The following is a 26,037-nucleotide window of genomic DNA, read 5'->3' on the forward strand; positions in this document are numbered from 1 at the left end:
ATAGCAACTTGATAGATGGAGTAAGCCCAACAATAACTTGCAATTATGCAGTATCTTTAAAGTGGAATAATGTCCCAAAACACTTAGTCTAATCTGTGATTAAACCTCCGATCAGATTATCTGTTGTCCAAATGAAAAAAGTTTATATTTATGAAGCATCTTTCACAACTTCTGGATGTCCCAAAGTGCTTGACAGCCAATCAACTGCTTCTGAAGTGTGTTCACCATCGTAAAGTAAGAAACATGGCAGCCAATTTATTACAGAAGGCTCCCCCAAAAATCAGTGAGATAATAACTCATTTGTTCCAGCGATGCTGGTTGAGGGATAAATGTTGGCCAGGGACACATAAGTACACATTATCTGGCAACATCGAGGGTATATCATAAAAACATAGAAGATCTAAAACACAGCAGGAGGCTTTTCAACCTATCTGTCTGTGCCGGCTGAAAAAGAGCTATCCAGCCCAATCCTACTGGGGAACTTATGTGTAATAAGATTTACGGGATGGTTTTCATCAGTGAATCAAATGCTTTAAATATTTTAAAGAATGTAAATTCTATCATCAATGCCATGGCATGACTAAAATACCTGTTTATGGACAGTCAGCTCAGCTGTCCCTTGATTCAGGGATGACATCTACTCAGGGTCATGAGTTTCTGCCATGGGTCTTCAAGTAACTGAACAGACTGATTCTTGACCCACAGATGTTTGGGCACAAGGGGCAGGATGTCCTATGAGATAGTGGGATCTGGAGTGCAGCATTTGCTTTCTTTTTTCTTTCCTTCTCTGCTGCCGCACTGCCTCATCTATAAGACGTAGTGACTTAAAGCATGGTGCAAGTTGATGGACAGTTGTCAGCATTTTGGCCGGTAGTGTTGCAGTGAAATCAAACACTTCAGAGACTCTGGTACAGCTTTTGACTGTTTATTCAAGTGATCACGGGGGGAGCCTGTTTTAGTCAATCCAGTCCAAGTCAGTACTCTGCCCTCTGAGTTGTTACATTGTCTTTTGTACATTTAGTCCCTGTCCTTTCATGTCTGTGGGTTTGCTCTTGGTCACATAGGCTCACAATCTATTACAATAAGTGCAAAGTGTTCCAGAACTATCCCATCCTGCTGTGTACCATGGCATTCCTGTGACTCACACCCCGTTACCTGCAATTACTGTCACAATAAGTGTTGTAGATCTCCTTAAGACCATAAGACGTAGGAGCAGAAGTAGGCCATTTGGCCCAGCAAGTCTGCTCTGCCATTCAATGGATCATGGCTGATCTGATAATCCTCAACTCCACTTTCCTGCCTTTTCCACATAACCCTTGATTCCCTTACTGATTAAAAATCTGTCTATCTCAGCTTTGAATATACTTAACGACCCAACCACAATAGCCCTCTGCGGTAAAGAATTCCACAGGTTAACTACCCCTTGAGAGAAGAAATTCCTCCTCCATCTCTGTTTTAAATGGGCACCCCCTTACTCTGAGATGCCCCCGGGTCCTAGACTCTCCCACAAGGGGAAACAACCTCTCAGCATCTACCCTGTTAAGCCACCTAATATGTTTCAATAAGGTTGCCTCTCATTCTTCTAAACTCCAATGAGTACAGGCCCAACCTACTCAACCTCTCCTCATAAGAAAATCACTCCATCACCAGGATCAATCTAGTGATACCTTCTCTGGACTGCCTCCAATGCCAGTATATCTTTCCTTAGATGAGGGGACCAAAATTGTTCACAGTATTCTAGGTGTGATCTAACTAGTGCCTTGTATAGTTTTAGCAAGACTTCCCTATTTTTATACTCCATTCCCTTTGACACAAAGGCCAACATTCCATTTGCCTTACCTATTACCTGCTGAACTTGTATGCTAGCTTTTAGGGATTCATGCACGAGGACCCCCAAATCCCTCTGTGCTGCAGCTTTCTGCAGTCTTTCTCCATTTAAATAATATTCAGCTCCTCTTCTTCCTGCCAAAGTGCGTAACCTCACATTTTCCCATATTATATTCCATCTGCCACTCTTGCCCACTCACTTAACCTGTCTATATCCCTCTGTAGGCTCTTTGTGTTATCCTCACTACATGCCTTCCCCAACCTATTTTTGTGTCATCCGCAAACTTGGTGATAGTACATTCACTTCCCTCATCCAAATCATTAATATATTTTGTAAATAATTGTGGCCCAGCACTGATCCCTGTGGCACTCCACTAGTTACAGGTTGCCATCCTGAAAATGTCCCCAGTATCCCAACTCTCTGTCTTCTATTAGTTAACCAGTCCTCTAGCCATGCTAATGTGCTACCCCCAACACCATAGGCTCTTATCTTATTAAGTAGCCTTATGTGTGGTACCTTATCGAACACCTTTTGGAAATCCAAATATATTAGATCCACTGGCTCCCCTTTATCTACCTTGCTGTTACCTCCTCAAAGACTTCTAATAAATTTGTCAGGCATGATTTCCCCTTCATGAAACCATGCTGATTCTGCTTGATTATATTATGTATTTCTAAATGCTCTGATATTATATCCTTTATAATAGACTCCAACATTTTCCCAATGACAGATGTTAAGCTAACTGGCCTATAGTTACCTATTTTCTGTCTCCCTCCCTTTTTGAATAACGGTGTTACATTGGCAGTTTTCCAATCCTCTGGGACTTTTCCAGAATCTAAGGACTCTTGGGAGATTACTACCAGTGCATCCACTATCTCTGCAGTTATTTCCTTTAATATCCTAGGATGCAACTTCTGGTCTTACTTAGCATTCTAATGCCTGGCACCTATCTACCTATAATCACGGGGTTCACGCCAGCTGCAGGCTAGTCTGGACTAATTTTTGCTGTGTCGCTTATTTAAGCTAACATATGTCAAGTATCCCAGCAGCCTTTGCTTTATAGGCTCCTACCTAATACATTTTACTGGCTAAAACTACTACTGCTGTCATGTTACTCTACCAAACACCTAGGTTACCTTTGCTAACAAATGAACAACATCTTGTCCACTCTAAAGTCCCTGGAACGTTGGCCATTTGAGAGTTTGGAAAACAGCAACTCTTGGTGGTAGCACTTTTTGGCCATCTGGGCACAATGTCCAATCCATTGAAGTTGATTTTGCCTGAATGTTTGTGAAGCTGGGTTCAGGAAGGACACTAATGCTTGCTCAACGGTCCTCCCATTGAATTTGGAGGATGCAGCGGAGGCATTGCCACTGGAATTTTTCTCGCACTCTTTTATCTGTCGTTGATACACAGTCCAGGTCTTACTGAAGTACAGAAGTGCGGTGATGACAACTGCTCTGTATACTATTACTTTTGTTGACTTGTGGAGGTTTTTGTTGTCAAACACTTGCTGCCCATGATTGTGGAAGCTGGTGCAGATGATCCAATGGTGACCTTTTGAAAGAGGTAGCTGCCAAGGTATGGGAAGAATTCAACATATTCCAGAGTCTCCCCATCAACATATGATAGGTGGAATATTTGGCTGACCAGGTGTGGATTGATATGAGTTTTGTTTTGGTAACATTCAACAACAGACTGAGTTTCTTGTAAGCAGAATTGAAGAGGTTGAGAGTGGCTTGAAAATCTGGTGCAGATTGGGCAACGACATTACAGTCATCTGCAAACTGTAGATCATATATTCCTATGGTGGTCAGTTTAGTTTTGGCATAGAGGCAACTGAGGTTGATCTTTAATGAGTTGTACAGCCACTTTCAGCTAGATTGTAAATGGTATAGGGGCTATCACACAGCCTTGCTTGACCCTGGCCTGGATCTTGAAGGCACCTGTTTCAGATCTCTCACTTGACATTTGCCATCATACCATCATGAAGCAGTTGCAGGATTATGATGAAGTTTCTTGGACATCCAAATCTTTGCAGTACACTCCACAGAACCTCAGGATTTGCTGAAATAAATGCTTTGGTCAGGTCGATGAAAGTAATGAAGCTTCCTCGTGTTCTCAACATTTTTCTTGAATTTATCTGGCAACAAAGACCATGTCAGGGTGTTCATCTGGAAGGTCTAAAGCCACACTTCCTCTGGGAGGATTTTCTCAGCCACAGGAAGTAGACAATTCAGGAGAATGTGTGTCCATGCTATGGAACGGGGGAAATAGCTTGATAGTTTCCACTGCATGATTTATCTCCCTTGAAGATAGTCACATTCCTGAAGTCGGGAGGGAATTCTTTTCCTCCCAAATCCATAGATTGAAGGCATGGAGTCTTGATATGAGCAAAGCCCACCAGCATTAAAGACCTCAGCTGAAATACCATTAGGGCCAAAGGCTTTGTTGTTTTTCATCTGTTTGATTTCTTGTTGCAGTTCTCCCATCAATGGTGGTTCACCCATGGATTCCACCACAGGATACTGTGGAATAGTCTGGAATGTATCAGCTGCTGTTGTGGATTCACGGTTGAGGAGAGTTGAAAATGTTCTTTGCCGTATTGATGGATGGCATTTCATCCTTAAGAAGAGAAACGCCATCATGTGAGCAAAGGGGATTTTGTCCATTTGAACTTGGTCGACAGGTGGCTTCAACAAAGCTCCACATGTCCTGATGGTCAGCATGTTGTTGGATCTCTGTGGCTTTCTCTTCCCACCACATGACCTTTATCTTCTGTATTTGTCTTTGAGTGTCAGCATTCAGCTGTTGGAATGTTGCCTCCTTGGGTTGTTCTGCCAGGCAATGAAGGCTGCTCCTTTTTGTTCCAGGAGGTCACGTATTTCTGCATCGTTTCATTGAACCAGTCCTAGTGATAACAATGCTCAAACCTAATGATCTGGTCACAGGAGTCTAGTACAGCTGACTTTATTTGATCCCACTGCTCTGGAATTGGGTTGGATGTGTGAAAATTTTCCAGATTGGTTGTGAGCTGCACTTAGGATTCCTCTCTTTGGTCGGGCTGAGATATTGATCTTCCTCATGGACCTTTGAGCCTTGCAATGACTTGGCGCAAGATGGATGTTCATCGCCGATCAAATAAGCCTATGATCTGTCCAGCAGACATCAGTGCCCCACATGGATCGAGTGATACAGATGTAACTTAGATCTTTGACTTGAACAATGACATAATCCAGGAAGTGCCATAGGGTTGCAAACTGTGATTAAATGAAATCTGGAGGTTTCAACTCATGACTTTCCCCCACACTCTTGCTATTAGTTGACCAACACATCCATCTTTGTGATGTATTGCCTTCCTATACCAATCAGAAAGCAAAAATATTCATTATCCAATCAGGTGATGCTTGACTATCAGCCAGACAGCCTTTTTTCCCCCCCTAATTTTAATATTTTTATACCTGGTAAAGAGAAATGTTAAAAGAAAATGACCAAAGAAAACAATTTTTTTGATTTTTTTTTTGTCCAGGATTGCACACAACAGTGTTCTGAAGATTCACCTTCAATTCCTGGAGACTCCGGGCCAATCCTGGAGGATTGGCAACCATAAATTACCAATGCTTTGACCTAGGATGCATCCATGTGCTTTTGTATTTGTGGAGGTGAAGTGTCATGAGTCTTTCATTAATACAATTGAGGAGTTCTGGCAGTGCATCAAAGGCTCTATTATGGAATGCAAAACAACTCCATGGGCACTAGGGTCCCTGCCAACCTTTCTATTCCAGTAAAAGATGTATCCCCCTGCTTGTTCCTTCAGCTGTCCTTCCCCAGGAAGGCTGGTCTCATGAGGGTGGTGATGCCAATTTGGAGTTTGATAGCTCACATGATGCAATTGCAGTTCCTCTTTCTAGACTTTTGAGATTATCCATCAGTGTTCTAACATTTTAAGTTGCAAAATTTAAAGTTTTCTCTCTTTGACAAGAAAGATGGTGATCCTGCGGAATGTAATTCCTGGACAAGAAAGATGGTGATCTTGCGGAATGTAATTCCCCAGCCAGGAGAAAGTGGGACAGCCTATTTTTAAGAGGACCTTTTTCTAACTCCATCCACATTTGGGGTGAGCAGTGAGTATCCAGAAGAGGACTGCTCAGTCATAAATGCCGCTGCCCAATGATACCTCTGTTCCAACATAGGTCTCCAACAACCTTCATGCATCGGTCACCTGTATGCAGATTCTTGACTAGGGACATCCAGGTTCACAGCCCTGTCCCTGTTGCCAATTCTCTATCACCACAGGTCTCAGCAAATGGACCCGGGTAGAAGTCAGTGCATGATTTTGCTTAATGTGGGGACCTCGGGGTGTTGTCATTGTCCACATAATCTTGATGAGTTGGTGGTGACATTTCAGCGATGTGTCGAACCACAATGACCAGGACCACCTTGCCACTGCAGCTTTCTTCTGCCTTTGCAGCCGTTGAGATATATTGTCTTCCTTCACCTGTTCTGCCATTGAAGGTATTTTGGATTACACTTTGTCTGGCACCTCCCCCCTGACCTTGCCACCATGAGTGGCCCTATCAGATGCAAGGAGCACCTGACAGCATTGCTCAAGGAATCGTCGGTGCACACAAGCCTCTCCACCATGTCAAGGTGGCAATCCACAAAGGGGGAACTGTCATCCTTGCTTTGCATTTTCACACACTAATAAGGGCATGCTTCTGTCTTAAATGATATAGCAGCATGGTGGCTATGTCACCGAATGGAAATCCAGATGCCCCGACTAATGATCTGGAAACCTGAGTTCAAGTCTCACCATGGCTGCTGGGGAATTCAGTTCAATTAGTTCTGTAAATCGAGGATAAAAAGCTAGTATCAATAATGATGACCATGGAACCATCTACATAATTAAGGGAAGGGAATCTACTGCCCTAACTTAGCCTCACTTATATGTGACTCCAGACACAGCAGTGTGGTTGACTCTTGCTAGCCCTCAAATTGGCTTACAAGCCACTCAGTTGTATTCAAGAGGGAAGCTTACCACTACTTTCTCAACTGCAATTGGGGGTGGGCAGTTGAAACCCATACCCCATGAATGAATTTAAAAAACTGCCTAATCTTCATGAAAAATCAAAAGGAAAAAGTCTCTCAATGTGACTAGTGTGGGGCATATAAATTATTTGCATCTGCTTTTGAATCTTTGTCATTTGCGAGATAGCAAATTGAATCAGCTCACGCTGACCGGCATCACAATAAACTATTACTGTCAGAGTTGAGAAATCGCTTTGCAGTGAGACCAAACGCTGATTCCGTGAATTACATTAAATTCTGATGCCGATCAATGCCAGGAAGTTTATTCCGCTGGTTGATTTACACCTATGTTCTGAGTCTCACTGCTATTGCCCAGCCCACTGCTGGAATTCTTTTGGCATAGGAAACCCTCTTGTATTTGCTTTGCTGTCTCCCAGTTAGCTTCATTTTCCTTCTGCAACCTTCAATACAGCTCTATTTATTGGCACAAAGTTGTCTTTTCCTTTAGGTTTCTCTCTGAATTCAGCACCAACATGCTTTTTGTTTGGCTTTTGACTCTTTTTGACTGGAGCTTCCCCAATTACCCTCCAGTTAAGTGATGTCAACCTGATCTGGGAGGGAGCTTTCATTTTACAAGTTGCAATCGACAGATTCGGAACAGATTTCTTTCCTTTCTACTGCCCGCTCTAAGATCATGGAAATGCTTTAATATCTTTGGATCAAGTTTTTAGAAAGAATGTTATTGGGTACATACCCCTTCTCAATCAAAACATACAATGTCTGTTCTACCATCAGTGTCTAATTGTCCTTGACTAAGTACACCCAAATCTGTGCACTGCTTATGTTGCGTAGGACCTCCTTACCTTTCTTCGTTTGTTCATGGGATGTAGCCGTCACTGGCTAGGCCAGCATTTATTGCCCATCCCTAATTGCCCTTAAGAAGGTGGTGGTGAGCTGTCTCCTTGAACCTCTGCAGACCATGTGGTGTAGGTACACCCACAGTGCTGTTAGGGAGAGATTTCCAGCATTTTAACCCAGCAACAGTGAAGGAACGGTGATATAGTTCCAAGTCAGGATGGTGAATGGCTTGGAGGGGAACTTCCAAATGGCGGTGTCCCCATGTGTCTGATGCCGTTGTCCTTCTAGGTGGTAGTGGTCATGGATTTGGAAGATGCTGCCATAGGAGCCTTGGTGAGTTTCTGCAGTGCATCTTGTAGATGGTACACACTGCTGCCACTGTATTTTGGAGGTGATGGGACTGAATGTTTGTGGATGTGGTGCCAATCAAGTGGGCTGTTTTTCCCTAGATGGTGTCAAGCTTCTTGAATGTTGTTGGAGCTGCATTCATCCAGGCAAGCTGAGAGTATTCCATCACACTCCTGACTTGTGCCTTGTATATGGTGGATAGGCTTTGGGGAGTCAGGAGGTGAGTTATTCACCACAGGATTCCAAGCCTCTGACCTGCTCTTGTAGCCACAGTATTTATATGGCTAGTCCAGTTCAGTTTCTGGTCAATGGTAACCCCCCCCACCCCTCCCCAGTATGTTGATAGTGGAGTATTCAGTGACGGTAATGCCATTGGATGCTATGGGGCGATGGTTAGGTTCTCTCTTATTAGCGATGGTCATTGCCTAGCACTTGTGTGGCACGAACTTTACTTGCCACTTGTCTGTCCAAACCTGGATATTGTCCAGGCCCTCCTGCATTTGTACATGGACTGCTTCAGTATCTGGGGAGTTGTGAATGATGCTGAACCTTGTGCAATCATGAGCGAGCACCCCCACTTCTGACCTTATGATGGAAGAAAGGTCATTGATGAAGCAGCTGAAGATGGTTGTGCCTAGGATACTACCCTGAGGAACTCCTGCTGTGATGTCTTGGAACTGAGATGATTGACCTCCAACAACCGCAACCATCCTCCTTTGTGCTCAATATGACTCCAACCAGCGGAGAGCTTTCCCCTTGATTCCCATTGACTCCATTTTTGCTAGTGCTCCTTGATGCCACACTCGGTGAAATGCTGCCTTGATGTCAGTGGTGAACATTGTCAATTGTCATAAAAACCCATCTGGTTCACTAATGCTCTTTTTAAGGAAAGAAATCTGTGGTCCTTACCTGATCAGGCCGACCTATGACTCCAGACCCACAGCAACATGGCTAACTTTTAGCTGCCCTCTGAAAAGGCCTAGCAAGCCACTCAGTTGCCTCAAACCACTGTGGAAAAGTCAATAAGGAATGAAACTAGGTGGATCACCTGGCATTGACTTAGGCACCAGAAACGACAATGGCATACCCAGCCCTCTACACCCTACAGAGTCGTCCTAACTAAAATTTGGGGGGCTTGTTCCGAAGTTGGGAGAGCTGTCTTACAGATTAGTTAATGAACAGCCTGACATAGTCATACTCACGGAATCATACCTTATGGACAATGTCCTAGACACCACCATTGCCATCCTTGGGAATGTCCTGTCTCACCGGCAGGACAGACCCAGCAGTGGTATACAGTCGGGAGGGTGTTGCTCTGGGAGTCCTCAACATTGACTCCAGATCACACGAAGTCTCACGGCATCAGGTCAAAGATGGGCAAGGAAACCTCCTGCTGATTTATCACCTACCACCGCCCCCCCCCCCCCCCCCAAAACACTTGTGCCTAAGCTGTTGAATTCATGCCACACAAGTACTACTCCATGTTGACCGCCACTTGAAGAAGCACTGAGGGTATTAGGGCACAGAATGTACTCTGAGTGGGGGACCTCAATGTCCATCACTAAGAGTGGCTCTGGAGCATCATTGCTGACCGAGCTGGCCAAGTCCTAAAGGACATAGCTGCTAGATTGGGTCTGCAGCAGGTGGCGAGGGAACCACAAGAGGGAAAAACTTACTTGACGTTATCCTCACCAATCTACCTGTCCCAGGTGCATCTGACCATGATGGTATTGGTAGGGGTGACCACTACACAGCCCTTGTGGAGCTGGAAGCCCCGCCATCATTATGGAAGGCATCTTCAATGTGTTGTGTGGAACTATCACCGTGCCAAATGGGACAGGTTTTGAACGGATCTAGCAACTCAAAACGGGGCATCCATGAAGTACTGTGGGCAATCAGCAGCAGCAGAATTGTATTCAACCACAGTTGGCCCAGAATATCCCCCTCTCTACCAATACCAGCAAGCCGGGGGATCAAGCCTGGTTCAATGAAGAGTGTAAGAGGGCATGCCAGGAGCAGCACCAGGCGTACCTACAAGTAAGCTGTTAACCTGGTGAAGCTACAAATAGAGTAAGCAGTATGATTGCACAATGTTCAGTAATAGCGTGCTCATTCACACTCTATTTGGGTTCTAAGAGGGTCACCCAGCTCTTAATGACCTCATTACACCTTTGGTCCAAACATGGACAAAATTCAGGAGGTGAGGTGAGAGTGACAGCCCTTGACAACAAGGTTGCATTTGACCGAGTGTAGCATCAAGGAGTCCTAGTGAAACTGGAGTCACTGGGAATTGGGGAAAACTTCCCACTGGTTGGAGTCATACCTAGCACAAAGAAAGATGATTGTAGTTGTTGTAGGTCAATCATCTCACTCCTGGGACATTTTGCACGAGTCCCTCACGGTAGTGCCCTCGGCCCAACCATCTTGAGCTGCTTCATAAAGTCAGTAGTCTGATGATGATTGCACAACATTCAGCGCCATTTGTGACTCCTCAGATACTGAAGCAGTCCGTGTCCATGTGCAACAAGACCTGGACAACATTCAGACTTGGGCTGACAAGTGACAAATAACACTCGCACCGCACAAGTATCAGGCAATGACCATCTCCAACAAGGGTGAATTTAACTATCTCCCCATGACATTCAATGACCTTACCATTGCTGAATCTCCCACCATCAACATCCTGGGGATTACCATTGAGCAGAAACTGAACTGGACGAGCCATACAGATATTGTGGCTACAAGAGCAGATCAGAGGCTGAGAATTCTATGTTGAGTAACTCACCTGCTGACTCTCCAAAGCCTCTCCACCGTCTACAAGACACAAGTCAGGATGTGATGTACTTACCTGGATGAGTTCAGCTACGTCAATACCCAAAAAGCGTGACATAACCCAAAGCATCCTGCTTGATTGGAACCCTATCCGCTACCTTAAACATTCACTCCCTCAACCACCTTTGCAGTGGTGGAGATGCACTACAGCAGCTCACCAATGCTCCATCGACAGTACCTTCTAAACCCGTAACCTCTACCATCTGGAAGGACAGGAGCAGCAGATACTTGGGAACACCACCACCTGGAAGTTCCCCTCCAAGTGACACAGCATCCTAACTTGGAATTATACTGCCGTTCCTTCACTGTCGCTGGGTCAAAATCCTGGAACTCCCTTCGTAACAGCAGAGGGAACTTTGCAGTGGTCACTCCATACTAATCACATAAAACATGGTTCTCCGGGAGTCTCTCCTCTCAGCTGGTTGATCAACTCTTTTGCCGAAATCCAAGAATATTGACTTGTTGAAATTCTCAAGAAGTGATTAATGTAATGGAATCTTACAGTAACAAGTATTCTACTGTTCTCATAAGATGTTTACTATCCAACTATCAAGTGGAAAAGCTTTGTGTTAATGGTATTCTGTTTCTTTGTACCAACTTCATATAACATTGCAGTTTTCACTAAATTGGGCTGAAGCTCAATGCTATGAGAGTTGAAGTTACAGTCATCGTGGTCATCTTTGTGGCCTTGTTCATGGAGACCCACTGATATTCTGATTGATGAAGACAAACTGAAAACTATATGCTGTTACACCTCTGCTTGCCCTTAATTTATTACCTGTGTCCATTTCTATTAAAAAAAAAATGATTAGTTCTATATTTGAAATTTGGAGCTCATTTGATTTCAAAATTCTTTTCTTGCAAGAGTGCATCAATTTCAGCATGCAGTGTCAATGTGCCACAGGCCTATTAGACCGACCCAATATTGCTGGTACCTTGACTGGATGGTTTTGGGAAACACCCTCTCTTCCTATACAAAAATTTGTGTGGCATTCATTTAAAGAGACTGTCATTTCGTTATTTTATCTTCTGCCATATACCTGGATTGATTTGTCAAAGAACTATCATTTCAGAAAGAAAAAGATTGACAAACAGCTGAAATTTCCTAGGTATAAGGGGATAAGATTTCCTATTCACTGATTGCATAAGAAACAGATTTCATGGTTTGGCTGGAAATAATGAACAGTGGAAATCCTTCCTTTGTATGGTGAAATAGATTAATGTAATGCTACAGAAATGTTCATTGTTGGGGTTTGTCATCATTACACTTCTCTTCACTTATTTTTAATAGAAAGTCAAAGGGCGTACCGATTTGTCCAGGGCAAGGACTGGGGTTTCAAGAAGTTTATCCGTAGAGACTTTCTTCTAGATGAAGCAAATGGTCTTCTTCCAGATGATAAACTTACCCTGTTCTGTGAAGTAGGTGAATATTATTACAAATACTTGTTGCTGATATTTAATTACATAGTTTGTCGTAAAATCTTGCTGTATCCGTTTGCCTTATGTAATGAGTCACTCCCTGAAAAATGTAAGTTAATGTATATGCAACGGTTCATTCTTGCTTTGACCATTCTTATGTATAAGTACAAAGCTTGCAAGGTGCGTCCCCTTACTCTGTGTGGTTTGCAAACCTGGCTGCTTTTATAGAATACTGATGACTCACTCCCAAGTTGCAATACTAGTTCAGCTTCCTGCTACAGTAATTAACACCTATTTAAGGCAGTGACTTTCATTTAGCATGCCCGTTCCACCCATTAAATTAAGTTAGCACTTGTTTGATGATTTGAGTCACAAGTGACTTTTTTTAAAACAATCAACTATTGCATGTAGTACCCCATTCTAAAAACCAGCATACTAGATGCATTGAACGGAGAAAAAGAGCACAAAGCAATAAAGCACAACAAAATGCTTGTACTTAATGCAAGTTGGCATACTGGCATGGTACACTTAGATTTGATTACTGCTTTCCAGTATTATTTTCTAATAACGCAATATGTTGTTAATAACTAATTTAGTTAATAACTAAAAGGAAACAAACAAGAAAGACCAGAAAAAAGGAAATAATCTTTTTAACTACATAAAAAAACTGCAAAGGAAATACTACAATTTTCTAGATGTGATTACTAGAATTCTCATTTTGGCTGAGTGCACAGAGTACAAGGGCAAAATATACTTGATCGGAGTGCTAATTGGGTACATTTGGGAATTTGGTGCAGGGGGGATATAAGTGCTTCTTTTTCTTCAGCCTAGGTAGCTGGTGAGCCTTTTGTCACCAACCTAGGAGACTTTTTGTTACTTTAGCTGTGTAAATTAATAGCTACTTGACTAACTGGGTTGAGAGGTGGTGAAGTGGTAATGTCACTGGGCTAGTAATCCAGAGGCTCATGCTAATGCTCTGGGGACATGGGTTCAAATCCAATCATGGCAGCTGATGGAGTTTGAATTCAGTTAGTAAATCTGAAATTGAAAGCTAGTCTCAGTAATGGCAACCATCATCAATTGTTGCTCATTAATACCCTTTAGAAGGAAATCTGCTGCCCATAGCTGGCCTGGCCTACATGTGACTCTTAACTGCCCTCTGAAATGGCCGAGCCAGCCACTTAGTTCAATTAGAGATGGGGAGCAAATAAATAAGGTTAAACAAACAGGGCAGGTTTGGTGGTATGCCATGACTGCAATGTGTTGGAATCTGTGGAATGCGGTGCAATCCCGGACAATTATATCTGCGGTAAGTATCTGTAGCTTGAGCAACTTTGGCTCAGAGTCCGAGTTGCTGATATCAGGGAAGGTGAGGAGTTAACTGGACACTTTCGCCCAGGAGGAAGTCTCAACCCTTAGGTAGAGCTTTAGAGCTGGTCAGTGATCAGGGTGTGATTGAGAGTCAGGCAAGAGAGTTGGCAGTGAGAGTCTCAGGCCCTGACTTTTGACCAACAGATACAAGGTGGTTGCTACCTGTGTGGATGAGGAGGACTGCAGGGTGGATGAGCAAACCGACCATGGCAACATAATGCAGGATGCCATTCAAGTGAGGGGAGCGAAAAGGAATGTGGTAGTGATAGGGGCCAGCATAGTCAGGGGAATAGATACTGTTCTCCGCAGCTGTGACCAGGAACTCCAAAGGCTATAAAAGCAAAAAACTGTGGATGCTGGGAATCTGAAACAAAAACAGAAAATGCTGGAAAAGCTCAGCAGGTCTAACAGCATCTGTGGAGAGAAAAACAGAGTTAACATTTCAAGTCTGTATGACTCTTCTTCAGAGCTCCATCACATTTCTACCTCTCTCCAGCTCTGAAGAAGTCATACAGACTTGAAATGTTAACTCTGTTTTTCTCTCCACAGATGCTGTTAGACCTGCTGAGCTTTTCCAGCATTTTCTGTTCTTGCTCCAAAGGTTATGTTCCCTGCCCAGTGCCAGGGTTAAAGACACCTGCTCATGCCTGGCAGCGAATTTGGAATGGTCTGGAGAGGATCCAGTTGTCCACGTGGGAAACATTGATATAGGTGGAATCAGGAATGATGTTCTAATGAGACTGTTTGAAATTAAAATGCAGAACATCAAAAGTAGTTATGTCAGGGTTGTTACCGGAGCCACGTGCCAATTGGCATAGGGTCAAGGAGATTAAAGATTTAATTGCATGACTCAGAGTGCTGTGGGAAGAAGGGCTTTTGATTCATGGGGCATTGGCATCAGTATTCGGGAAAGAGTGAGCTATTCCATTGGGATGGGCTACACTTCAACCACCTGGGACCAGTGTCCTGGCCAATCATATAACTAGGGCTGGGGCAGGGCTATAAATTAACAGTATAATTACTGTTAGGGGGCTTATTGGGTGAGGGGATGGGAAGGGTCTGGTGATGGAAGATGTATAAATCCACAGGGAAAAGTCGAGGCAACGGAGCAGTGTAGCATTGTGGGTAAAGACAAGCAGAGTAGAACGGGAAGGGACAAAAATTAACAGTAATCATGCATCAGCGAATAAGTTCCACGCAGAGAATAATAGTTAAAAAGAATTAAGTTAAAGGTTTTTTTTATCTGAATGCGCAAAACACCTGCAATAAAGTAGATTAACTACTCGGCGCAAATAGAAGTAAATGGTTCAGATTAATCATTATTACAGAGACATGGGGCAGAATTTTACCCTTGGCGTGTGGACGCATGCACAACACAATCGTGCATGAAATAAAGCGCGTTGACGTCAGACAAACGTCCCAACGTCAACACGCGCTCTTGCGATATTTCACTAGTTAGGCGCGCGATGAAGATGGAGGCGCACCCGCCATTAATTAAGTAGTCAGTTAAGGCCCTTGAGAGACCAGTTGCCTCTGCGTTTACATAGCCTGTGCAATTTTCAGGCCGTTGCACGGGCAGGCAGGCCATAATTTGCAAAACCTCACCCACGGGCGGGATAAGAAGGGTCAGTGGGCTTGACGATGCGAATAGTGAGTAGTTTTGGATATCACTTGCTGGTGCTTGCTTCTCTGAACAGGACAGCTTCAGAGCTGCATTCAGAGCATTTAGAGGCTTCAGTTCAGGACTCCGTTGTCTTCCAGGCCCCCAGAGGACTCACAGCATGTAGGGCCTTCCAGGTATCAGACAACCTTCTCTTATGGGATTGTGGTCTCCACTGGAGGTACCTCCTCTGAGGAGGAGGAGGAAGGGAGGGCCAGAAGGGGGAGGAGCGACCTGTGGGAGGAGAGGTGCAGGCGCAAGGCCAACAGGAAGGCCAAGGTGGAAGGGGCCGCGGAAGATGCCACTATCCTGCTGCCAGGGTTTACAGGCGGCGATGCAGCTACCTCAACATGCCTCAGGTGCAATGCTGAAGGAGGCTCCGTCTCTCAAGGGAGACAGTGATCTCCATCTGTCAGAGGATCGGCCCTAAGATCAGCTTTGACTGTGTGGGTGGACACCCTATGCCAGTGGCACTGAAAGTCATGGTGGCTCTAAGCTTCTATGCCTCTGCTCTTTCCAGGGCTCAGTGGGGGATCATTGTGGAGTCTCCCAATCAGCGGTCCACAGTTGTGTCAAACTGGTGACAGAAGTTCTGTTCAGCGATGCATTGACTTTCATTCATTATCATACAAACGAGGCCAGCCAGCCAGAGCAAGCCAAAGGCTCCGCAGCGATTGCTGGGTTCTCCCATATCCACACATGTGGCCATCAAGGTGCCAGTGGGTGAGCAGGAAACCTTCATCAACAGGAAGAGATTCCACTCCATGAACACGCAGAAAGTATGACCACAGGATGCAGATACTATGGCAACTCCCATGACACTTACATCCTTAGACACTCCCAGGTGCTGAGGCTCTTCAGTGCTCTAGCCTGGCTGGATAGATGGCTGCTGGGTGACTAGGGCTTTCCCCTCAGAAGGTGGCTCATGACACCTCTCCGCCACCTAAGAACAGAGGCCGAGCAGCGGTACAATAGGAGCCATGGGTCCACAAGTGTGGTGGTAGAGAGAACTGTCGGTCTTCTCAAGATGCGCTTCCGAAGCCTGGACCTTTCAAGGGCCGTACTGCAATACCCCCCAGATCGTGTGTCACTGATAGTGGTTGCATGTTGCGCTCTCCACAATCTGGCACTGGAAAGGGGGGACACAGTGGAGGAAGAAGATCTTGATGCAGCTGCACAGTCAACAGATGAGTCCAGTGGTGAGTCCGAGCACGAGCACGTTCAGGAGAATGCTGAGGGCATAGATGCAGACCTGGGTAACCTCCAGGGAGGCAAGGACATCTGGGAAGCTTTGATCCAACGCTCCTTCAGTTAGCCTACCAAATAAGAACCAGCACCACATGCCAGGGCTGCAGACTCCATATTTGATCCCTGACAGAACCAGTTCCTTGGTCAATAACATACACTATGTGCCAGTGCAATAAAGTTTAAGCAGTTACACGCCCACTTTAACATCATGGCTTACCCTGCACCTACAGAGCAAATGAAGCATCCAGGCGCCAGTTGCAAAAAAAAATCTCATTTACTGCTGACTGACAAACATTGCAGAAATTAACATTGACCGGTGTTTTACATCACACCATTTAAAAAAAAAACAGAAAAATGGAGGAAACAAATATCACCCGTGACCAGACGGGTGTTTAAGGTGCTTTAAGTTTTTGCTTGCGAGTGCTATGTCTAGGTGCTCCCCCTCCTCGCTGGCAACAGCATTGGAGACGGCCTGCTCACTCTGCTGCCTTGTTGACCTTGATGACCTTGGCGGGCATCCTCTGGACCGTGGAGCCTGTGCTGCCCCTGCCTGGGACGGAGCGGCCAGTATCATGGCTGGCATCTTCCCAGTTGCTGCAGCCTCACCAGATGCCACGATCACTGGCAGAGAAGCGGAGGAGCTGCTGCCGTCATCCAGTGCGCCCTGAGAGGAGCCCACAGAGATGACAGGCAGCTCGTGTGCCAATGTCAGGTCGCTCTGGACCTCTCTGCTCACCATTGATGGACGGTTGCCTAGCTGGGATACTGGGTGTCCAAACCATCTCACACACTGACCAGCTGAGGACATTGCCAGTGTGAGGGCTTGCAGGTCCGAGTGCATCCCCAGAAACCCCTAATTGAGCCCCTGGAGGAGCCTCTCCATGAGAGTCACCACTCTTCCATGGAGGAGGCATTGCGCTCAGCCAGTACTTATGCTCCGTATGGACTCCTCCACAACGGACACCATGGCACGCATTCCCTCATGTATCTCTGCCATATCCTCCCACACACCCCGCTGGACATCCAACGGCTGCTGCCTCATTGGCGACTCCAGAGGTCCATCATCAGCCACCGACTGAGCATTGTCCCGGTCTCCAGCTGTCCTCCAACTGCCGGCCCACTGGGCGCACTCTGCCTCTGCCTGCACCTCAAGTGAGCGTGAAGTGCCCCCACCAATGTTCACTGAGATACTAGACGCCGATCTTATTCCCGCTGAGGTGCTGGTATTTGTGCTGGTGCCTGCTTGACAGAGAGGGTGTGACACTGGTGCGTGCTCAGCATGCTGGTACTCAGGGGTGGGCCTTCAGGCTCCTCACAATGAGGGGTTACTGGTAAGCCTAAAAGGTAGAAGAAAGACGTGTTATTAGTTTAAGTCATTAGACTGTCAGTGTGCATGCCTGGCACCCTGATGAGACCGAGATCTACATTATGGTGCCCTCATCTCTCCATTATCAATGGCCATTTCAGGTTCAAGGCTTACATCAATATACAGGCTACACTGTACTGGTTGCAAAAAGCCACATTCTCACCTCAGTGCACTGCACTCTTACTTCCCTCTGGCACCCCAACCTCACCACGGCCGCTCGACCGAGGTGCATGGCGCCTCTCCAGCTCCAGGGCCTCCTGCTCGTATCTACTGAGGATGAAGAGGTGCGGGGGTCCCCTGCCAGTCTACGACCCCTCAGCATTGTTATGGGATGTTTTTTCCTGGAAGGATAGAGGAGCATTGATTAGTGCCTGCAGCGCCATTGCAGCCTGGGCAATCCCACCTGAGGAACACCTCGCAGGGCTCAGCCCATTCGTGACCCTGAAGCCACAAGGCACTCAGTCCAAGCAGCCAGGGCTCACCACCTTGGCCAGATCCTGCCTCGATGGCATTTGCCACTCACACTGTAGCACCTCTAAGGTGCATGGCGGGATGGGCAGCTCTTACCTGTTCTGCAAAGTAACCCATGCCAACACAGTACTCAACCTTCCTGATCGCAGGAGATCATTAAAGTGCTTCCGGCCCTGGACCCATGTGCGCCTCACCATCTCGTGGCTGCTGACCAGGATGCCATATCCTCCCAGGCCTTTTTGGTGAGGTGGGGGGGCCTCCTCCTCCCGTCCCTCTCCTGGCTGCTACCTCCTCCAGGAGGGCAGTGAAGCACTCATCTGAGAAACACCGGGCCGACTGCCCTGCCGACCTGCCTTCCCGCCTGCCGTGTCCGCCCGCTATGGTATCTACGCGCGTCCTTCGGTGGCAGCCTTCCAGGGACTGCCGAGGCTGCATTTGAATCGGCCGCCAGGTCACCATTGGGCCCAGTAGACATTAAGTTCCCGCCCGCCCCTTCGCACACATTCATAGGCCGCGTCTCAGGCTGGCCGGGCCTTAATTGGCCCACCTGCATAAAATCACAGTTCGCTGCCGATCATGGGCGGCAGTCGGCTTCCAGATCGCCTCTGCCAAGCACCCCGCCAAGAGTAAAATTCTGCCCATGGTTACAAGGTGATCGAGACTGGGAAATAAATATTCCAGGGCGCACAATATTTCTGAACAATAGAATGGCAAAGGTGGAGAGGTAGTCCTAATAGTAAAGGATGACAAAAGGGCATTAATGAAAAAGGATCTCAGCTCAGAAAGTCAAGAAGCAGAACCAGTATGGGTGGAGATAAGAAACAGCAAGAGTCAAAAAACACTAGTGGGTGCAGTTTATAGGCCCCCTAACGATAAATATACTGTTGGACAGAACATTACAGGCTTCAATAGTTTCTAGTTATGTAGCAACGGCAACATAATAATTGTGGGGGACATTAATCTTCATGGAGACTGAGATAATCAAATTGACAAGAGTGGTCTAGAAGATGAGTTTGCAGAATGTTTTTGTGACGGTTTCCTGGAGCAATACGCTGTGAAACCAACTAGGGATAAAGCTATTTTAGATCTAGTATTATGTAATGAGGTAGCGTTAATTAGTAATGTCATAGTAAAAGATCCACTGGGAAACAGTGATCATAATACCATTGAATTCCATGTTAAGTTTCAAAGTGACATGTTCCAATCACAAACGAGCATCTTAAACTTAAACAAAGCCAATTACAGAGGTATGAGGGAAGAACTGGCTACAGTTGACTTGGTAAATAGACTAAAAGGGGTGACGTTAAATAAACACTGGGAAACATTTAAAGAAACAATTAAAAATGTTGAACAACAGTACATTCCATTGAAAAACAAGAACCCAGCAAGGAAGACCCGGCTGTGACTTATTCAGGAAGTTATGGACAGTATTAGGTTAAAAGAAGAGGTTTATAATGTTGCAAAGAACAATAGCAAGTCTGAGGATTGGGAGTGTTTTTGAAACCAACAAATGGCCACCAAAATATTAATAAAAAGAGAAAAAATAGAAAATGAGAGTAAACGAGGCAGAAATATAAAAATGGATTGTAAGAGCTCTTATAAGTATATAAAAAAGAAGAGAGTAGCTAAGATAAAGGTAGGTCTCATGGGAGCAATGATGGGAGAAATTATCATGGGGAATAAGGAAATGATGGAAACATTCAACAAATATTTGTGCCTTCTCCTGTGAAGACAGGCAAAGTTGCATGTCAGAAATAGAGGGTAAGCTAGGGGTTAAAAAGAGTGAGGAAATTAAGATAACTAATATCAGCAGAGAAAAAAATTTGGAAAAGCTTAAGCAATTAAAATATGACAAATCTCTGGGACCTGCCGGCCTACATTTCAGAGAGAGCTGCAGAGATAGTGATGCACTGGCAATGATTTTTCAAAATTCCTTAGATTTGGGAACGGTCCTGTCAAATTAAAAGTTGGCAAATATAGCATCATTTTTCAATAAAAAGGAGGGAAAGAGAAAACGGGGAACTACAGGCCAATTTACCTTACATCAATCTTTGGGAAAATGCTGTAATCTATTATTAAGGAAGTCGGAACAAAGTATTTAGAAAAGCTTAGTATAACCAGAACAAATCAACATGGTTTTATTAAAGGGAAATCCTGTTTGACAAATTTATTGGAGTTTTTTGAGGATGTACCTAGTCTGGTAGATAAAGGGAGCCAGTAGATATACCTAGATTTCCAAAAGGCATTCGATAAGGTACCACACAAAAGGTTAGGAGGCAAGATAAGGGCTCATGGAGTTCGGGGTAATATGTTAACATGGATAGAAGACTGGTTAATGGACAGGAAGCAAAGAGTGGGCATAAATGGATCATTTTCAAGTGGCAGACTGTAAATAATGGAGTGTTGCAAGGATCAATGCTGAAGCCTCAGCTATTTACAATCTCTATGAATGACTTAGATGAGACAGAGAGTAATGTATCTAGGTTTGCTGACAATACAAAACTAGGTGGAAAGTACGGTGCAGGGAGGACACAGAGGTTGTAAAGAGACATAGGCAAGTTAATTGAGTGGGTAACAAGACGGCAAATATAATGTGGGGAAGTGTGAGCTTATTCACTTTGATCGTTAGAATAGAAAAGCAGAGTATTTTTTTGAAAGGTGTGAAACTTTTAAATGTTGTTCAGAGAACTTGGGTCTGCATGTACAAGGAATACAGAAAGTTACTTTGCAGGTATAGGAAGCAATTAGGAAGGCAAATGACATGTTGGCCTTTTATGGCAAGGCGATTGGAGTACAGGAGTAAAGACATCTTGCTGCAGTTGTGTGCAGGGCTTTGGTGAGACCACAGCTGGAATGCTGTGTACAGTTTTGATCTCCACATTCAATTTAACATTGGAGGTATTCCAGGGAAGATTAACTAGATTGGTCCCTGGGATGAGATGGTTTTACCTTAATGAGAAGCTGAGTGAATTGGGCTGATATTCTCTGGAGTTTAGAAGAATGAGAAGCGATCTCATTGAAACATACAAGATTCTGAAGGGGCTTGATAGAGTAAACACTGATAGATTGTTTCCGCTGGTCATGGAATCTAAAACATGGCACCTTATCCTGACATGGCACCTTATCCTGAGACTGTGCCCGATCATTTCGGACTGAGATGAGGTGAAATTACTTCACTCAAAGGATTGTGAATTTTTGGAATTCTCTACTCCTGAGGGTGTGGATGCTTCATTGTTGAATACATTTAAAATTGGAATAGAGAGATTTTTGGTGTCTCAGGGAATCGAGGGACAGAGAGTGGGCAGGAAATTCGAGTTGAAGCCCAAGATCAGCCATGATCGTATTGAATGGTGGAACAGTCTAGACGGATCATATAGTCTTCCCCTGCTCCTATTTCTTGTGCTCTTGTGTAATGTCCTATTCCAGAACCCGTAACCATTGTGTAGCCCTTCAGAGTTAACCTGAATTTGGTTTGTGTTTGTATTTAAGACCACTTTAATCTATCACACTCGTAGGCCGGGATTTTCCGGCCCCATCGTGGGCGGGACTCACCAAGGGCGAGGCTGCGCCCCAACCAGAAGTCCATTGACTTGTGGGGGGACTGAAAGATCGTGGCGGCGGGCGGGTGCTGAAAATCCTGCCAGTAGTGTTGCACTTACTGATTGAGCCATCCTTTTCTCTTTTTATAATGTTATTGAGGGGTAAATCTATGGTCAGTGACAATTATATGTGTATCAATTTTATAGTCTGGAGTGGAGGCATATAATTTCTAAATTAATATTTTTCTGAAGCATTTGTAAATATTTTTCTAATATGAACTACAATCAAGTTATAATGTTTTATGCTCCAGCCGGTAAATATGCAATTACTGATGAACTAGGCCTTCTTTGATATTTCACTCTCACTGCTTATTACCTGATTCCCTCCTACAGAGAACTTGCATAATTTTTATACACTTAATGTAAGACTGCCTTCTAGAAAATGCCTAGTACATAATTTAGTCAATGACTCACTCAATTATAACAATTAGCTTTATGTACACCTGTCATTACAGTATATTTACATCACCTGATATATTGAGACTGCAACACAGTAAAGAAATTTGAACACTTTCACAGTGCCATTGACCCTAATTGTTACCTCAGTGGGCAATACCCTAAACCAAGAGTATTGAACTTCTGGGCTGAGAAGACTGGAGTTGTCTTACTGACAGTTTATCACTCTAACTGTTGACGGATTAGCAGCTCCTGAGTGACAAATGTTTAAGTGATCATAATTTCACTTTGATCTGAGTATTTACAGGATATGTGAGAAACTCTGGCAAGATTACTGCTTAATTATATGTCATTATACTCTATAAAAAGCAAATTGAAATGTGGCCTCTGGGAATGGGTGTTATGATTATAATGCATCGTATTTTCATTTAGGCAGACAAGTTAAATATGCTGTGTGATGAATTTGTTATGAATACAATTATTTGGTTGACAAAGAGGTTACAAGAATGTCATGAAGTTTGGTGGATCAATCAGCTATTGCCAATTTTTGGAAAATTGGAATATTTCTGAAAGAAATGAATTAGAATCTCAACCATCCGTGTTTCTGGAAATAAACTTAAAATGCTTCTGAAAACATTGTGCTGTAACCTCTGAGCTCCCCAGCGCAGATTTGGGGGCTACCCCAAAGATGCACTGGGGATTCCCTTTGGGAAGTTCCCAGGTAAGGGTTTGCACTGCATTTGCCCAGAAGTGCACACTTCCTCTGGGCAATTGCGCTGCGCTGGGAACCATTTGAAAATGCAGTTTAAATCGCAAACCTTGGGTGGTTCCACCAGGGTTATACCAATAGTTACCCAGAAAAAGTTAGAAATAAAATCCATTGTAAAGACCCAGATCGATTTCCACCCTCCACAGCCCTGACCCTCAGGGGACTCCCTATCCCCTGACTAACCAACAATGTTTGTTCCCCCACCCGCTGGCCCCCCTCCATGAGATTCCCCCCACCCACACGGGATTACTCACCTGACTCCCCCGCAGGGCCAACTCTTACCCCCTGACCACCGATCCCCCACATGTCCGTGCCACTCCCCCTGAAAATCCAACCCTCCACCCCTCCTGATGTCCTCCCCTCATTCCCCTCCCCACAACCCCCACCCCTCCACACGTCCGAATATCCAGCCCACTCCTACCTCCCCATCCCCTCCCAATGCCAGACCCCCCAGCCCCTCACTGCCCCGAATGACCGGCCCACTGCACCCCCTCCCGATGTCTGACCCCTCCTCCCCCCCCCTTCCCAAATCCCCACCCCCGCCCACATCCCCACCCAACCTCCAAACACACCTACCCCGCCGAATCCATTTCACTTACTTTAGGCACTTACCTCCTCCCTGGTCTGTCAATTTCAATGGGACCTTTAAACTTACCTGCTTTACGGCAGCTAGTGCCACAAAAAGGGGGTGTTTCCTCCTTCATTTCGATGGTGCTGGACTTCGATGCTGGATTCAGAGGAAGCAGCGCTGCGTGGATCTCGCCTGGCCTTCCAACTCAGGCCGGGCAAGACAGCCACAGGAACAATTTGGCGTAGGAAAGTGGGCACGGATTGGCAATCCAATGCTGATTGCCACTCCGAGGATGTTATAGCCCATTGTATTGAATAAATTTGAAGTGATTGAAAACACTGTTTAAGAATGTAGTACTCCATAGACATTTCCACATAGACAATAGTCTTTAAGTGCTTATTTTTCACAATATAAATTTGATTCTAAACCTCCTGTGATATGTCCATCGGATGCAATCCAAAGGAAGCCTCCGATTTGCGTGCACTGAAAACTCAGATGAAATAAATGTCCTGTCAAGCATTGTGATTATAGACCCCAAAGCAGCCAGTTGATGAATGTTCTTAAGGGATTGTTGTTAACAATGCTGTTTATGCGTTCTTTTCTCTCTCCCAATTTGTCTCGATGTTGAAGATTTCATTTAGTGAAAAAAATTAGTGAGGAAGAAATAAGCTTTCTCCTTGTTAACGTGGCCTATATATTCAAATAGTAGCAGTGGTCATAGGGGGAGATCACGTGGGACAGTGCTAGTATAAGAATTTCTTGCCAGTGGAGAAGCAGACAGAGTTATCCCTCCATTTTTTTGTTGGCTGTTGTACGATCTCTCTGATTTTCCACATTTCCTACTTAATTAAAATTTCAAAGTTTTTTTGTGCACTAAATCACTCATATGCCGCCTTGGGTTATTTACCCATTGTAGCCAACTTTCTTTGGTAGCCTGATAATTCACCTTGACTTTTGACCAGTGTTGCTCCCCAATTCAAAATCTGTAATGGACATCATGCATCATTTGCAGTGACTGAATTGCTGAACACCTGTTTGTGCTGCTTTCCATTATCAACCTTTTGAAGTGTAAAATCTGCTCTAATGTCAGCACATTTCCTTCGTATGACACTCATTTGTCGGAAGCACATGGTTCCTTTGAAAGTAGTGAAAACCCTGGTTTCAGTTGAATTAAATGGAATAGTTTCTCATCAGAGACCTGCTTTGTATCATCTTTCAATTCATTTTTATAGCAAATAACAAGACATATTAAAAATTGAAAAGGTTCCAGTTTTCAGGTTGTTATTTGTGCCCTACCGGGTGTACGTGAATGATAATTAAATTACTTGAAACTTGAGATTTTAAGAAATAAAGAAGAAACACTCTAGTGCAGTTTTGCCATTTTTTTGAGCCCAGATTGTTTGCATTAATTTATGCCCATTTTAAGTTCAGCTGTATTCTGATAAGATTGAGAGGATGCTTGACTGACAAAATGGGTGGAGCTTGAGGCACAATTTTGGGTACAACTTTGAGGTTATGGAGGAAAATCTAGGCCTGAATTGTTTATTTTTGTTAAGAATGCAGTAGAAGTGAATCATTCTACATAGGAATGTCTCAATACTATTGAAGCCTGTGGCCATTGTTAACTTAAGCACTCTGTGAAATGCAAATAAGCAATTTGATTTTAAGCAATTGACCTGTTAACTTCAGATTAAGTAAATAAGACAATACTGTTTATTAGACTGTTAAAAAGGGCTTTATTGTGTATTGATATTTGAGTTTTTTTTTCCTCTGTGGTTCAGGTGAGTGTAGTTCAAGACTCTGTTAATATATCCGGCCAATCAAACATGAATACATTAAAGGTTCCAGAATGTCGGCTGGCAGATGATTTGGGGAATCTATTGGAAAGTTCTAGATTCACAGACTGCTCCCTTTATGTGGGAGGACAAGAATTCAAAGCTCACAAATCAATTTTAGCAGGTAGGTAATTTCTGACCTAAATAAATTACATTCATCTAATTGATTTTAAAAAATCTTGGTCTTATGCCCTTTTTTTTCCCATTTGTCAGCTCGGTCGCCTGTTTTTAATGCAATGTTTGAACATGAAATGGAAGAAAGCAAGAAGGTAAGATTGTCATGCACTTGTTAATTTTAAGTTTAAATGAAATTTTGACAGTCAAATTGATATTTTTTTCACAATTTGATTTTAGCTTTTTGGCATTACTGTGACTTAGATGAGCAGTTTGCCTTTGTATTCTAACAGTACAACTTTGTGCAAATGTTTACATCGCTAA

The 26,037-nt window shown here is 44.3% G+C and overlaps 1 protein-coding gene across 9 annotated transcripts in view; it reads left to right on the forward strand.

The window, feature by feature from the left end:
* Positions 1-26,037, forward strand: part of spopla (speckle type BTB/POZ protein like a) — a 237,044-nt gene that overhangs the window by 191,434 nt on the left and 19,573 nt on the right. For all 9 annotated transcript variants that reach the window (XM_078552488.1, XM_078552485.1, XM_078552482.1 and 6 more), the window contains 3 exons: positions 12,186-12,313; positions 25,546-25,723; positions 25,813-25,868. In XM_078552488.1, the coding sequence (XP_078408614.1) occupies positions 12,186-12,313; positions 25,546-25,723; positions 25,813-25,868 (362 nt within the window). The remainder of the gene's footprint in view (positions 1-12,185; positions 12,314-25,545; positions 25,724-25,812; positions 25,869-26,037) is intronic.

This window comes from Cetorhinus maximus, chromosome 11 (genome assembly GCF_964194155.1).
Source record: "Cetorhinus maximus chromosome 11, sCetMax3.hap1.1, whole genome shotgun sequence".
In the NCBI taxonomy this organism is placed as follows: Eukaryota; Metazoa; Chordata; class Chondrichthyes; order Lamniformes; family Cetorhinidae; genus Cetorhinus; species Cetorhinus maximus.